This window comes from Argiope bruennichi, chromosome 9, assembly GCF_947563725.1.
Source record: "Argiope bruennichi chromosome 9, qqArgBrue1.1, whole genome shotgun sequence".
Lineage (NCBI taxonomy): Eukaryota > Metazoa > Arthropoda > Arachnida > Araneae > Araneidae > Argiope > Argiope bruennichi.
The window spans coordinates 59,788,626-59,803,997 of NC_079159.1; the positions used below are offsets into that span (position 1 = coordinate 59,788,626).

Genomic DNA, 15,372 nt, shown 5'->3' on the forward strand with positions numbered 1-15,372 from the left:
TTAAAAGAGAAAATATCATAATTGTAAAAAAAAAAAAAAAAAAAAAAAAAAAAGCAACTTCCAGATTTTGATAAATCAGATATTTCCAGATCCAGATTTGACAATATTTCAGATCTCCCCAAATCTAGAAACACATTTTTGGAATTGAGTTTTTTCTGTTGATAGGATAATACAAACACATTTTTAACCAGACAAATGAAATATGCTTTTCTTTATTATACCAAATTTATGGATTTCTATCAAATTTTGAATAAAATAAATTTAAAAAATAATTACTTATCTTTCCTAGTAAGTATGAACATATAAACTACAAAATGTGAAGAACTAAATGGATAAAATTTGGTTCGCCCTTTTAACATTCTGAATTTAACTTATATCAAATTTTGAATTAAATCCATCAAATGATTAACCTTTATCATCTTGTGCATTAATTTGCGTTTAAATTTGATAATTCTAAAATGCAATAAAATATGGTAATCTTGTAGCTAAAATTGTAATTCTGTGTCAAATTTTAGTTTTAATTGGTTATAAAAAGGCACCAAAAATGCATATTCTGTTTTCTACATTGTATTTTGAAAGATAAACTACTCTTTTGCATGACTGTGATAATAAAAGTTTGAGCAGTCATTGCATCTATGGTCTTACTCAGTATGCTGAGTGAAGTTTTCAGGAGTATGCGAGTTGTCACACCTGCTTATTTATTTTTGTTTTTTATATGATTTCACATATATAAACATTTTTATTATATTTAGATGCCTCTGTGAACTTGCTAAACAAATTGGATTTACAGATTCTGTGGTTGATTTTTATGAATTGGTGCAACAAATTGGTATATTCAGACACGTTGTAAGTACTTTACAGGATACTGTTTCTTTAAGTTTTTTTTTGTTTGTTTTTTGGATACAGCAATCATTATTATTCTGTTATTTAGCATCCAGAAATTGTGCAGAAAGGAAAACTTGCTAGATCTTTGAACTTTCCTCGTCTGAAAATGCCTTTTCCAAATATGACTTGTGCCATTCTGAAAGATCTCCACAGAGGTAATTTGCATGTTTAGTTATTTTCTTTTGAGGCATTTATTTAAAAAAATGCTGTATAAATTATTTGATAATGTATAACAGGTAGCAACCAGTTGTTTTCTCAAGGCACCGCTGATTTGATACTGGATGCATGTAATGAATATTGGGATGGTGGTGATATTCGTGTTCTGACCGAATCAGATAGGTAAGTGGCTTTTATTTTCATTTTTGCCTTGCTCCCTATTCTTTCTAATAATTTCATTTAAAATTTTAAAAATTATAATTGTATATTTTAAATAAATACTTACTGAACCCATTATTGTATTTTATTTTTTAAAATAATTTTCTTATTTTATAAATTTGATTGAATGAAGAAGAATTGTGTAGAACATTTAAACACACTCTGAGTTAAATATTGCAATTTTGATGGTACAATGTTTATGTTTTCATTTTAAGTGATACCTCCACCCCATTTTATTAGGAAAGTTTATCTACAAAAATGATCCCTTAAAACTAAATTGATTCATAAAAACTATGTTCTTAACATGATTAACCATTTCATAAATGATAAGTTTCACCAAACTTGATACTGGATAAATTTTATATTTTAAATTAATCAATATATATATATCATCAAAATTAATATATCAATTTAATTTGAGCTTTAAAGCTTGTTTTAATGGAATACTTGTAAAAAAAATTATAAGAGAAATTAATTTCTAAAGGCATCTGAAATATATTTATTGCTGAAGGCCTTTTAGGTTCATTGGGTTGAGAACAATGAAAATAAAACACCATCATATAAAAGTTGATAAAAATGTTTTTAATTCATCAAAAAGCATTAGCAGTAGAGTGTGGATAATTATATTAAAATTTTCTGCATCTTTGATCACTGACAGGATTTTGTTTATATAAATTATGAAATATTTAATTTTGAATATGATAATTCAGAATGTATTCTTTTTTTAGTTACTGTTCAAACAATTGTGTATTAATGAACTTAGTGCTTTTTTTGTTTTAAGTATTTTTTGTTGGATGAATAAATCATAAATAATTATCTGCAAAAATCTTTCTTCTTTTTTACTAGTAGAGATTTTTGAATTGGCTAATATGTTACCTTTTATTTTCTTAAAAAATTAAAAGAAATGGACTTGCAGTATTTTGAAAATAAACAATTCATATATATTGCAAATCATATTTGGTTATTTAAGTCTTATTTATTTAAAATTTGAATAAGATTAAATAAATCTTAAAACTAAAGAACCTTTCTTTTAAATGAATATTTTTATAAATCTTTTTCTCAAAGAATAATGTGTGGAATATGCTTCTTGCTTTATGTTTGTTCAAAGTTGATTGTGTAAGGAATTAAAGAATTGCATATTCTCATTTAGAAAACGCATCTTGGATTTCTACCATCGTTCTAGTTTGACTGCTCACTGCATGGGTTATGCATATAGTCCTCTGAATAACAACACTTTAACTAAGGACTTCAATGACATGTACATAGAGCTTCCTGCAGAAGGATACAATTTATTTTCCTCTTTAGAAGTTGCTACTTCTTCTCCACGGTCAGTCTATTTTTATATTTTCTGTCAATGCCTTGTTGTACTTCTTTCCGTCTTTGTAAAATAGTAGTTTTTGTTAATGTATAAAATAATATATTTTATATTTTAAACTTTTTTCTATGCACTGAATTATATGAATAAATATACATTACAGTATTCTCTATTGAGTTTACTCTAATATAAACTCAATGGCTAATTTTAAACTTAAGTTCCTATTTCAAGTTGAAAAAATACTTTAAATGAATGAAAGAATTAGATTTTATACAATTTTCCTGTCCTATCAGTAATTATTATAAAATTAAGTTTTACAATTAATATATTTTTTTTAAAAAGTTCCATCCTTCTGCCACCTTAATTTGACTGAATTATGCAGCTTTGAATATCACTATTTTAGGCAATTCTAGTGGTTATATAAATGAAAATTTTTCAGTCAGTAGTAATAACTTCCTGAAAGCAACCATTGATTTTTGCCTGAAAGAATCGAAAGTCAAAGCATGGTAACTCAATCAGTTTTAATTACAGAAGAACAGATTATTTTTCTTTGTGAAATATTGCTGTGTGAAGGTTATTTTCCTAAATTTGCTGTATAAAAATTAGATTTTTGTAATTTGTTATGGTGCATTTATTGTTTCAAGAAACATTAAAAATCATCCTTTATTACATTTATAACATTTTTCCATCTGGAGGTATATATATTAGCTAAAGACCCTGATTAGGGTGGAGACTCTCAATTTTATTTGTTCCTTATATATGTAAAGAAAAACCATTCTATTTTTCTTGCTTATAATTTTACAGTCTATCCGTATATGTTTTAAAAAGTAAAATATGACTGAAAAACAGATTTATTTATAAAATTTTAATATATGTATTGTTATTATATTCTTTAAAATTAATGATTTTAAAAAATGCACTTTGTTTTCTTTGTCTTTCTTTCTATTTCATGCTAGAAAAGGGCAAAAAAAAAAAAAAAAGTCATTACTAGAATTTATTTCTTTATTGCATTTTTCCAATGTGGTACATTGATTTTTGTTATTTAAAAAAAATTAAAGGTCTGTTCAAGGTGACATCTTTCAAAGAAATTGTCAAATTTCATAAATCTGAAATTCTATTGTTCATACTAATAAAGCATTAAGCATACCAAAGCTTATCATAGCATTGTCAATGCAGCACAAAATACTTCTAATAATTTGAAATTGGCTTTAGAAAATAGGTTATGACCAAATTATAATAGCTTTAGTGTTAAGAAGTTATGTTTCATTTAATAGTGATATTCTGTTATTTAGGACATTTAAAATATCTAATTGTTGATAACAATTTTATTTAACTATGTTTAATTACTGGTAGTCTGATGTGTAATATTTCTAACACGCTCATACATGCTGAGAAAACATTTTATGTTTTGCAAAATATCATGTTCTTTCCTCGGAATTTTTCTGGATAAAATATTCTCTACTATTATGTTAAATAGAGAATTTGTTAAAATATTTATTAAATAAAGATTTCTCATAGGTCTTGGGATCCTCCTTGTGTTGAGGGTTGCAGCCATCCACATTCTCTGAATCGTTATCTTAGCAGTGACTCTCTCATTTTATCAGAGCAGGAAAAGAAGGTTGAAGAGTGGAACTGTGGTGCTAACAGCTACTTGCGTCAGTTGGGAAATGAAATCTTCATTGGAATGGTGACAATGCAATATCAAGCTTGTCCTGTATGTCCTTCTTTTATTGGTATGGTTGTTAATTTATGCTTTGTAATACTTCAACCATAGCAGGAATCAAACAATATCACTAACTTTAAAGAGTTTCGTGCTATTCAGTATTTGCTGTTCCTGGATATTTACGAAGTTAGAAGTCTGCGATTTATATTTAAACTTAAAATTTTTATTTTATACTGTTTAAAATACTATTTACACGTTTGAATTTGAATTATTAACTTCAAATTGCAATTTTGATAACTGAAATACAATTCACTGGCATATAAAGTAAATAGAAACATAACTGCTTACTATTTAATATGTCATTTGTTTTCTTGAAAAGTATTTGCTTTTACTTTTAAAAATAATTTCAAGTATTCAAATTCAGTTTTTTAATAACTAATTTTATAGTTAATGCTGTTTTCTTCATGCTTATAGCAAATCATTAATTTTTAAATCACGCAGAATTCTATTTTGAGTCTTTGTAAGCTTACAAAGTTTATGCTTGAATGCTTTTCTTCACATTTAAAGTTTCATGCCATTATTTTCACCAAAATCATAAAATTCCGTTACTAATTTGAGCAGTTTATTTTATTCGAAGCTTGTGCTTTGATTGAATGGAAATTCACTTGAAAAACAATTCTTTATCTATTGTCCTTTTTTTTTTTTTTTTGTAACATTATTCATTATTTCTTTTTTTTCTTCCTTGTTCTTTTTTTAATTTTTAAAAGACTTTTCCAATTTTGTATGCATCCCTTATCTAAAAAGTTATTTGGAGATAATCATTGTTGCTTTTATTTTTCTTATCCACATTAGTTTCTATCTAAATATTGTTCCTAATAGATTTTTTTCGATAGTTTCTTTTATTAAAAATCAAATCTTTTCTTAGAATTCCATCTGCAATTATTTTATCTTCTAAATATTACAGAATTTCTGGAAAGCAATGTGCATCTCTTTTTACTTTTATAATTGCTTTTATTATTATTAATGATAATACTAAAGACTAAAGTTTATATCAAGTTTGGGATACCAAGTTTTTCCAACATTTTAAAATTTATGTAAACGTACATGCTCCCACGTACACACACACATGTAATTGAGAGACAGTGTATAATGTTGATGGTAAAAGAAATGTTCATTAATTTCTGATTTTTATTTCTATGTTTTTTTGCATGAATTTCATTCCTGTAATAAAAATTTATGAATTTGTACTGTTCATTATTTTACTTTTTTATTGCTCTTTTTGTATTGGCAATCCAAAACTTTACATTTTCAAGACATCATTGGATAAATTTTACAGGTTTTGTTTCCCAGTTTATAAAATCTAACTCAATATTCTTTAGTTCTTTTTGGGTATCTACCAAAATTTACATTCTAATGTATTTTTTAATTTTTTAAGTATATGCACGTATCGAAAAATAACGTCGACCTGCAAAGCATACAAAAAATATAAATATTAATCAAAATAATATTAATACAAAGTAAATAAAATAAAGCAATACAATAAATATAATACAATAATACAATAAATATAAAGTAAATGCAGTTTTGCAGTATATCTGTGTAAATAAAATATCCATAATTTCTTAATCATTTATACATATAATAAGTCCATTTAAAATTCAGTTTAAAAGTCATCTCATAATCATATACTAGCATTATACCATTACATAATCAAATACACTAATTTAAGCAGGGATTCAGTACAGTTAGATAGCTACGATAATTTTATATGCTAGCTATAAATCTATTACATAATCAATTGGATATAAAATTACAATAATGCAAAATTTAGAAGCCATTTGCATGTATTAAAATAACATTTTTGTAACTAACATTGACTTCCTGATGAAAATTCTGGCAGTATTTTAATCTTAATAAGTAATTCTTGTCTTGCAGTGATATATCTAACTCTATCCATAATCCCATGGCTACCATAATTTGCTAAAAAATATTTAGTTCTTATTTCTTTTTACATGCATAACTCAAAACAACTGTTATTAAATTGCCGTATTTTTTAAAAGATTCCTCAAGCCTAAGCTTAATCCATTATTTTGGTATCTAAAAATTAAAATCCATTTCTTTTTTAAAAGTTGCCAGCTAAGCCAAACAACCAGCTCTTCCACTGTCAAGTATACTTATATGGGTTTTAATCTAATAAAGTCTATAATTTGCTGTATTGTGAATTCGATTTTTAATTTTGTGAATAATTTTCACATTGCATCAAGGTGATTCAACCACCTGTAAAATGCATTTTGAATCAATTTATATATCCACATAATTTATAACATTTTATTTAAGTTTCAATAGATTGAACTTATTTACCTGACTTTTTATGGCTATATCAGTTTTATGTATTTATATAGGATATTCAGATTTTTAGGTGACAAATTCAAATTAATAATAGATATCAAAAGAAAAAAAAATTAAGATTCATGATATTTTAAATGAACATTTAATTCATGAAACTCATAAAGATTCTTATGCAGGTTCTGAGTTTGGGTTAGACAAATGTCAGTCAAACCTTAAAAGTAGTATTAAGTAAAAAAGTAAATTTAGTAAAGCATTAGTAAGTCCATCACAATGTCTAATGTAGGGTACAAGCTGTGCATTATAGAACTTGTTTGCACTATTATTATTAATAGATAATATTAAATATAAATAATACTTCCATAATACTTTCCATATTAAGGCATACTTTTCTGTCAAAAACCACGTAACAGGTGTGAAAAACCATTTCAATAATAAGTAAGCAATACAGGCTCTTCTTATTGATAGAAATATCCTAGTTTTGGTTCAAATGCTTTGACGTAATTTAAAAGGCAAAAATTTCTTGTTTGCTTTTGATTAAACAAGAAATTTAACCAAATTTAATATCTGTAAATTTTTATTTAATAAAAGTATGTTTGATATTTTATTTTCTCTTCTCATTCTGAAATAATAAGAATCTGATGTATATGCTAAATTTCAGAATAAGTAAAAGATTATATATTCTATTACAAAGAAGGATCCTTCTTAAATCTTTCAAAGTATCATTTTTTAAGAATTTTTTTAAATGTCTTCTATAAAATAACATTTAGTTTCATATTTAAATTTATTTTAATTCATGTGATCTGAATTTGATCTAATAAGTGATTTAATAGTAGAATTTATTTAATATATGTTTATTTTTAGCAAAATTTAATAACTTTTTTAAATTTGAAATATTTTTGTATCTTTGCAGGATTTTGTACAACTAATTGAACAACTTGACAAGGCTTGTATTCGCTTTGTTCATTTCTCAAAGGAAAATGAGTTAAGGAGCAGAGTGAGTTGAAATCTTTTCTTTGTTAGCTTCTTAAAGTTTCATTCATTTATCTCTAATGATATAATTCTTTCACTTTTTTAAATAGGTATTTTCAGAAAAAATGGGCCTGGAATCTGGTTGGAATTGTCATATTTCTCTTTTGAGTGATGAAACCAGGTAATATTTTTGTTGTTATAAAAATGTTTTTTTTAATTCATTAGATAAACTACTGAAATGTATGTATAAAAATGTAGGATCTGTAGAGTTTGAGTATAAAAGATTTTTTAAAAATATTATGATGTAAATTTAAGATAACTTGCAGTTTCTGTAAAAAGTCAATGTTTATTTTTTGAAAATATCAGTAAATAGGTTCCTTATTTTTTCTATTTTATTTATTTTTGAATTAATAACAAAGTGTATAAATAAATTCGTTTAAAAGAAAAAAAATATAAAATAACAATATTCTTCAAAAATTCATTATTGAATATTAGCCTTTATTATTCTGAAACTATACTTGATTCTACTTTTGAGAAAATTTTATCTCGTCATAAAAATAACAATAAATTTGCAGCTGCAGTTGTAGATAGATTTCTGTCACTCTTATTAATGCTTATTTGATACTTCGGGATGCTACTACATGATACATTAACAAATTAATGTTTTAGATTGTTCCATTACTGCTCATACGAAATCTGAAGGTATCTTAGAATGTTAATTTATTTGTATTCCTTCTTTGCTATTTATATTCAAATGAATGTTATAGATCGTAGATATATTGTATTCGACAATTTTAGTAAACAGTTTGATTACTTTTTTAATTCTTTGAGCTATTTTAAATGATAAAATCTTGATATCTTCTTTTTGTACCTTATTTTATTTATTGTTAAGTGTTGAATGAGCATTAAGTGTTTCCCTGATTATAAATATTTATTGCACAAAAACTGTTGGTTTCATTAAGTTTGTATTGCAATTTATAAATACATAGGTGAAAATATAATAAGATCAATTGCCTTAAAAAATTGCTGTATACATCCATTTGTAGTTTGTACTGTTTCAAATTTGTTTTTGCCTGTCCTTAAAATTGTGTGAATTCTTTGATTTTGAGGAAAGGGAGTATGTTGATATTTATGAACATAAGATTGTTTGAGTCCTGTAATAAAAAAGACAATAATAAGTTATTATTTTTGTTATCATTATTTTATTAAAAAATTTAAAAGCACATCTGGTACCCCTGGACAACAAATTGCTTGACTTGAATGAATAAAGCCTACAATTGCATCATTAATTCTACAAAATAGTTCTCTGAAGAAAAATCAGTGTACTATTTTCTTTGAATATTTCATTTTATTCTTGTATAATTTTGATGTGGAGGATTATATCCATATTATTGCCTAAATTTTTGTTAAATTGAAATGGTAAATTTGGTTTCTTAATATAACCACAAACATCATTCCCATCATTAAATCCATTTTATTAAAATTACTAAATTATCATTAATTTTGATTTTCTGATTTCATGCAAGTTGTGTTAAATATTCAATAATCAAAGAAGGAAAAAACTGCAGTGTTATTTTCTTTATGTTATGAATTTTACATTTATATTCTGGGGAGCACTTTGTGGTCACCTGTATAATGCATGTAAATGGAGTAGCTTAAAAAAAATCATTTATGGCATGTGGAACCTTTCTTTGTTATTTGCCTGACCATTTTGTCTTAATTTTTTTTTTTTAATTTGTTACGAAAGTTCAATAGAATCTGAAACAAAAGTCTTGTTCTTGTCATAAGTGATTGGTATAACTTTTAGCAATTGATTTATCATTAGATTTTATTTCTTTTACTTAAACAGAAAATGTATGAATTGATCATTAGACTTTCCGGAAATGCTACGCTGTATTTTATTTTTAAAATAAATTAAAGCTTTAAATTTCAAATATTCATAGAAGGAGAGGAGAATTAGTAAAGCATGGCTATTTCCATATTTTTATATGTGCATCCTTAGTAAACTTATGTTAATGAGTGATGTATGAGGTAATTTTCATTTTCTTATATTTAGTATCTAATAGTATTTATTCAATTGCATTTTTTATATTTAATTTTTCATACCTTTTCTTTCATTCTTTCCAGTTATATTTAAGCCTTTTATATTTAATTTTTTTCAATCATATATATTATTTACATTTATTTTGTTGTTTTCTTTTCAGCTCTGATAAAGAGAGCAATACAGTTTCTCCTCTGAAATTCTCACGCCATTATATTTTTCCTGGAACCACCGAAGATTCAAGCCCAGCTGAAAATCGAACAGAGGTAAGACTACTGTATATATTTTGATATGTATGGTTTTATTTCAGTTATGTATCACTTTTCAATTGCTTGTGAAGTTAAATTACTTCTGATTTTAACTTTATAAATGTAATTTGGAATATAACTTTTGTAACTTGATTAAATATTTTAAATCAAGATATTAGAATTGTGCTAACGAGTTAAATGAAATATTTTTCTAGTTTCATTATTTTGTTATTAATAATAAATTCTGGAAGAAATTTTGAAGACACATCTATTCTTAAAAGTGAAGTATATTCTAAACTTCAATAAATGATGTGCATGAATTGTATTTTTAAAAAATGCTAGAATGAAATAATAATATTGTTGTGTAAAAATAAAACAGATCAATTAAAATTGTCTCTTTTTCCATAGGTTCCTCTACGTCATGCAAGTGCTCCTAGTATTATCAATGTTGATTCTAATGCCACAAAATGTGAAGAAATTAGCAACCATCTACATAGAGGTGATTCTGTATCTGTCTGTAATATGGTAACAACCAGGTAAGGAAATTTCACTGAGCTAAAAGTGATATGCTAATAAACCTAAGAATAATATAGCTGAATGGGTTTTTTTATCATATGAAATTAAAATTATTTTTCTTTTTTGAAAAAAATTGTGAAACTGATTCTTTATGAGATTAGTTCTAAAAAGCATTATTAGCATTAATGCATCCTCCTTGCCTCTGCTAAGATTTAATGTTTATACTTTTTAATTAATTAATGTTTTATAATGGCAATCTTTCATCAAAATATGCCCTTTCCTTAGTACTAAGTCTAACTTCTACACTCTGTAAAAATGAAGCAATATTCTTCCTCTTTTCTTCCTTTATTTTTTATACTCAAAGCAAAATTTAAAAAAAAATCATTTCTTAAGTTAAGCAATTTTTCATGCAAAGATAATTATAATATTTATTAATTTTATTTTTATTCACTTACATCACTCATTATCATGCTCCATACTATTACTTTCAGAAAACTCTCCATTGTCTAATTATAATAATCTAGTACTGTCACAGATTTAAAAATACCCTGAATTTTTATATTTTATAATTGAAACATGGCTATAACTATGAGTTTCCTGTCAATATCTTGCTTTGTTTGAATCTATTAAAAAGTTTTTTTCAAAACCCATTTAGATGAAATTGTAGTAATTAAATAATGCATGGAATGCTGAAAATTCATCTGCTTAATCTATCCCTTATAATTTTTCAGAACGATGGATGAAACGCATATATTATTTGAAGATGAAAACCCAATAATCAGACATAAAAAATCTGTTTCTTCTCTGCAAGATATATTTGGTTTGGATGAAAGCAATGTGTCACATTCCCCTAGTCATATTACTGAGAGTACTGATCAAAGTGCCCCTGTTACTTTTGATATGTCCAATAGAGTAAGTGGTCTTGAATAAATTTGAAATCTTCAATAATTACTTTTCATGCGTAATTAAATTTCAAGTATTTAAAATTCCTACAAATTTGCAAAATGGTGAAAGAACAAACATGAATATGCAAATTCTGGAGATATTTTGAAAATGGCAAACAAAAAAACATTGAATCAGCATGTAATTCTTTTGAGCATTTTTTTTTGGGGGGGGGATAGTATATATATATATATATAATTATGACTTAAGCCCAGAAGTTTGATTATTAGAAAATTGTTGGTTTATTTTTTTAATAAAAGTAAATAAAGTATAAATTTTGTGTGCTTATTTTAAAGCATGTTTTTAAATAAAGTTTGTTAAAGTTTCAGTAATAGTTCAGTAAAAGTTCAGTAAAGTAACTGAGAATTTCAGTTTACTTTAATAGCCAACAAATTTGGATTCTTTTGCTTTGAAATGTGTTATATTAAGGAAGTAAATTTTTTGTAAAGGCTAATTTTTTTTCTTCTTAACTTTAATATTTGCAACTGTCTGTGCACATACAAAAAAATTTACATTGTGTGAGTTAAAATTTTTAAATAATTTCTAAAGCTTTTTTTTTAAAAAATATATAGGCTGAGTTTAAAATGTAAGCATAAAATAATCATTAGCTCAGAAATGTAACTTTTTATCTCTTCATTGCCTCCCCTCTTTTAAATCATCAAATAAATAGTAAAACTAATATAAAATTGTAAGCAGTAAATCAATAGAATGGCTTAGGTGAAGAAAGGTAGTATTGGTTCCAGCCGTAGTTTTGTGACACCTGATACCAAATTTGCCATATCTGTTCAAAAGAAATTTATACATTATTTTGAATACATTCCTCCAGTTGCCAAAACCATAAAGCATGCTTTCATGTTTTATTAATAAATAAAAAATTAAATTGTTTCAAATGAAAGTTTTGCCAAATAAAACAAAATAGTAATTTAGAATATTTATTTAAATAAATTTTTGATGACATTCTTTCTCTACTTTTTTTTCTCCAAACTAATTAAATTGATTAATCCCTTTCTTTAGGCAAAACTTCCCAAAGGTACTGAGAATATTCGCCCCCACATTGAACATGTTGACAATGTACCTCTTCAGGTATCCTTGTTTACAGATTGCACTGCCACAGCTACCAGAGAAATGATCTGCATCATGCAGGAGTATGGAGAAGTAGTGTGCTGTTTGGGGAGTTCTGCAAATTCTCTTAATATGCCCATATTTCTTCAAGCAGATGCTAGGTAACTATTCAGTTTTTCTATTGTGACTTGAAAAACGAGACTTTTATTTACTACTAACTTTTTATTTTAATCTTTTCCTTATAACAGACTGATACAATATCATTACCCATGAATGATTGGAATTTCAATAAAGGAAGGGACTTCAGTTGGCTGCTATTTAACACAGCAGTCAATGTGTAACAAGCTACAAGTACCTGCCAAAAAAATAGTTATTTGCTTACCTTTGCATTAAATCTTATAATCTAGAGAGGCATTAATTGTAATCATGAAATGTTGGATAAGAAACTTTTTTAGCGCTATTTGTTTTAAAGTATTTACTGATTTTCTGGAAGATTCTAATTACTAAAAATAATAAATAAAGCTATTATTTGCAAAGAAGGTTGATATGAAATATGCTTTCGGTTATTATTTTCATGAGTAATATTATTAAAAAGGATATGATTGCTTGCATGAATATATGTGAATATTCATTTTCTATTCTAATCACAGTGAGAAAATTGCTTATTCTTCTAGTTTTCTTTCTAGATTTGATTTCAGCTATCTTATAATTCTTATGTATAATCAGAATATTAGTTTTTTTTTAAAAATTATATTTGATAAAACATAAATTTTATGACAAAATTAAAATTTCCATTAGCAAATTTTTTATTCAGTATGTCATTAAAGTTTTTTAACATTTGTTCGTACTATAAAATGTATTTTTATGATATAGATTTAATAAAAAAGGTAAAAGTATTCAAAATGCAGAATAAATTATTAGTTCTTTTAACTACATAATTATTACAAATAATTTTGCTCTGCATATTTTTTTTTTTTTCATATTAATATTTTTTTATTCTGCTTTAGTGTAAACTAAAATTAAACTGTATACTAACCCATCAGAGATATACTATGGCAATGATATTTTTTTACCAAAGAATTATTTATATATATAGAGAGAGAGAGATGGTTATCATATTGTCATTATCATTGTAATCTGAAGCTTCTGCATTTAATAACTTTTTAAGAAGGCATTCAAGTAGAATGGCATGACTTCATAAAATAATATCTAAAAATACATAAATATTGCATACTGAAGTAAACTTTCATAATATGAAAGTATTTGTGCCAGTGCTCTTTATAATCATTATCTGGAATACAATATGCTCCATTAGTGTAGACTGTAGATGGAAGGGCATTTACTTATTGCTTCAATTCTGTGAGTAATAGATATACCAAACATTGCTGAAAGGATGCAAGATTCCATTCTCAAAAAAATAATTGTTCAATTTGTTTTTTCTCATATTCAAAGTATGCAAAGAGAAAAAAAGTATTGTTATAATTTTAGAAAAAGAAAAGAAGAAAAAGAAAAGAAAAAAAAAGAATTGAATTCAAGGTTTTGATGAATTTTCAGGTTTTAAACGTCAGATCAGTCTGAAAAGCACATTTTTGGAGAGGTCTTTGCCTGTCTGTGAACAGGAGAATTCAAAAACACATTATGTTAGATGGATGAAATTTATTGACACCAAATGTGTAGATTCCTATCAAATTTTGAATGAAATCCATCCATGGCAAATCCAATAGGTTGTCTTTTCAAGTGCATTTGAACAGGATAACTATCAAAAACAAGAAGAGTTTTATGGGTGAGATTTAGAAGGTAGATTTATCATTAAAATTGTAGATTTGTATCAGCAATTTAAATACAAATGGTTGAACATCTATTGGTCAATATATTTGAATGCATGAAAATGTAATAACTAAAAAAAAAAAATTAATGACTTAAATAAATGAAATATGTTGAGTGGATTTATAACCAAAATTGCAAAGTTAACTGAACTTGGCTTTTAATTGATCATAGAAAATGCATCCAAAAGGCATATTTGGTTTTCTTTATTATACTACAAAGCATGTAATAATCATATCGTGTCATTATTTATGGCACGATATGATTGTAGAAGAAGAGACTGTCCTTTAGTTGTCGCCCTTTTGATTGATCCCAGTCTTGCCCAAGATCAGCAATTCGCCTGAAGGAGTGTATAATGTTCTTGTTTTAAAAAGTGTACAAGAACATTTAGAAATGCTCATGTTTGCTGTTTCTATTACTTTTCAGAGATATAGATTTTTAAATCAAGTCATAATTTTTGAATATATTGTGCTTTTTCAGTATTGCTATTGAACCATTACTACCTCATCTATGCATTCAACAAGCAGTACCTGATGATCCTGAGCAGAAGAATTTGGAAAATTTAAGTTCTGTGCTTAACAGTCTTCCTTGTGGCATCTTTTTCCATCGAGATGATCCCATTAGCCTTTATCATCTAATCATGGAGGTTAGCATTTTTCTGAACAATGTATATATATATATATATATATATATATACACAAAATATATATTACAATATATATATATACAAATATATATTAGTACAAAAATGAATAAATGTTTATAATTTAATTTTTCTTCTTCTTCTTTACTCTTCTTCTTTTAAATCTTACATATGTATTTAATCTATTTAATGTTTTTTTTAAATTTATTAAATAATTACAATTACTGCTTTACTTTGAATAATTTTTTTTTACATATTTTTCAGCTCTCGAGTATTAATAGAATTATAAACAATTAATATTAAATCTAACTTTGCTTTCTTAAAACCATAAATCATAATACCTTTATTTGAATCAATTTTATTATGCATTTATTATTTACTATGCAAAAGTTGTAGTGAGATAGCTGAATATAGTTAAATATTAGTTCACTTGCGAGTGAATCAAAGTGGTCTCCGATTTTTATATGCATCAGACTTTGCTCTTTTAAAAAATAATTACTTATTCTTTAATTCAGATAAAAACTATGTTTGTAATGTGAT

The 15,372-nt window shown here is 25.5% G+C and overlaps 1 protein-coding gene across 4 annotated transcripts in view; it reads left to right on the top strand.

Moving 5' to 3' along the window:
* LOC129984132 (transmembrane protein 94-like) overlaps positions 1-15,372 on the top strand; it is a 37,838-nt gene that overhangs the window by 15,644 nt on the left and 6,822 nt on the right. For all 4 annotated transcript variants that reach the window (XM_056093925.1, XM_056093926.1, XM_056093928.1 and 1 more), the window contains exons 12-23: positions 753-846; positions 932-1,040; positions 1,122-1,224; positions 2,411-2,587; positions 4,094-4,289; positions 7,498-7,581; positions 7,667-7,737; positions 9,761-9,863; positions 10,254-10,381; positions 11,093-11,273; positions 12,318-12,526; positions 14,670-14,835. In XM_056093925.1, coding sequence (XP_055949900.1) covers positions 753-846; positions 932-1,040; positions 1,122-1,224; positions 2,411-2,587; positions 4,094-4,289; positions 7,498-7,581; positions 7,667-7,737; positions 9,761-9,863; positions 10,254-10,381; positions 11,093-11,273; positions 12,318-12,526; positions 14,670-14,835 — 1,621 coding nt within the window. The remainder of the gene's footprint in view (positions 1-752; positions 847-931; positions 1,041-1,121; positions 1,225-2,410; positions 2,588-4,093; positions 4,290-7,497; positions 7,582-7,666; positions 7,738-9,760; positions 9,864-10,253; positions 10,382-11,092; positions 11,274-12,317; positions 12,527-14,669; positions 14,836-15,372) is intronic.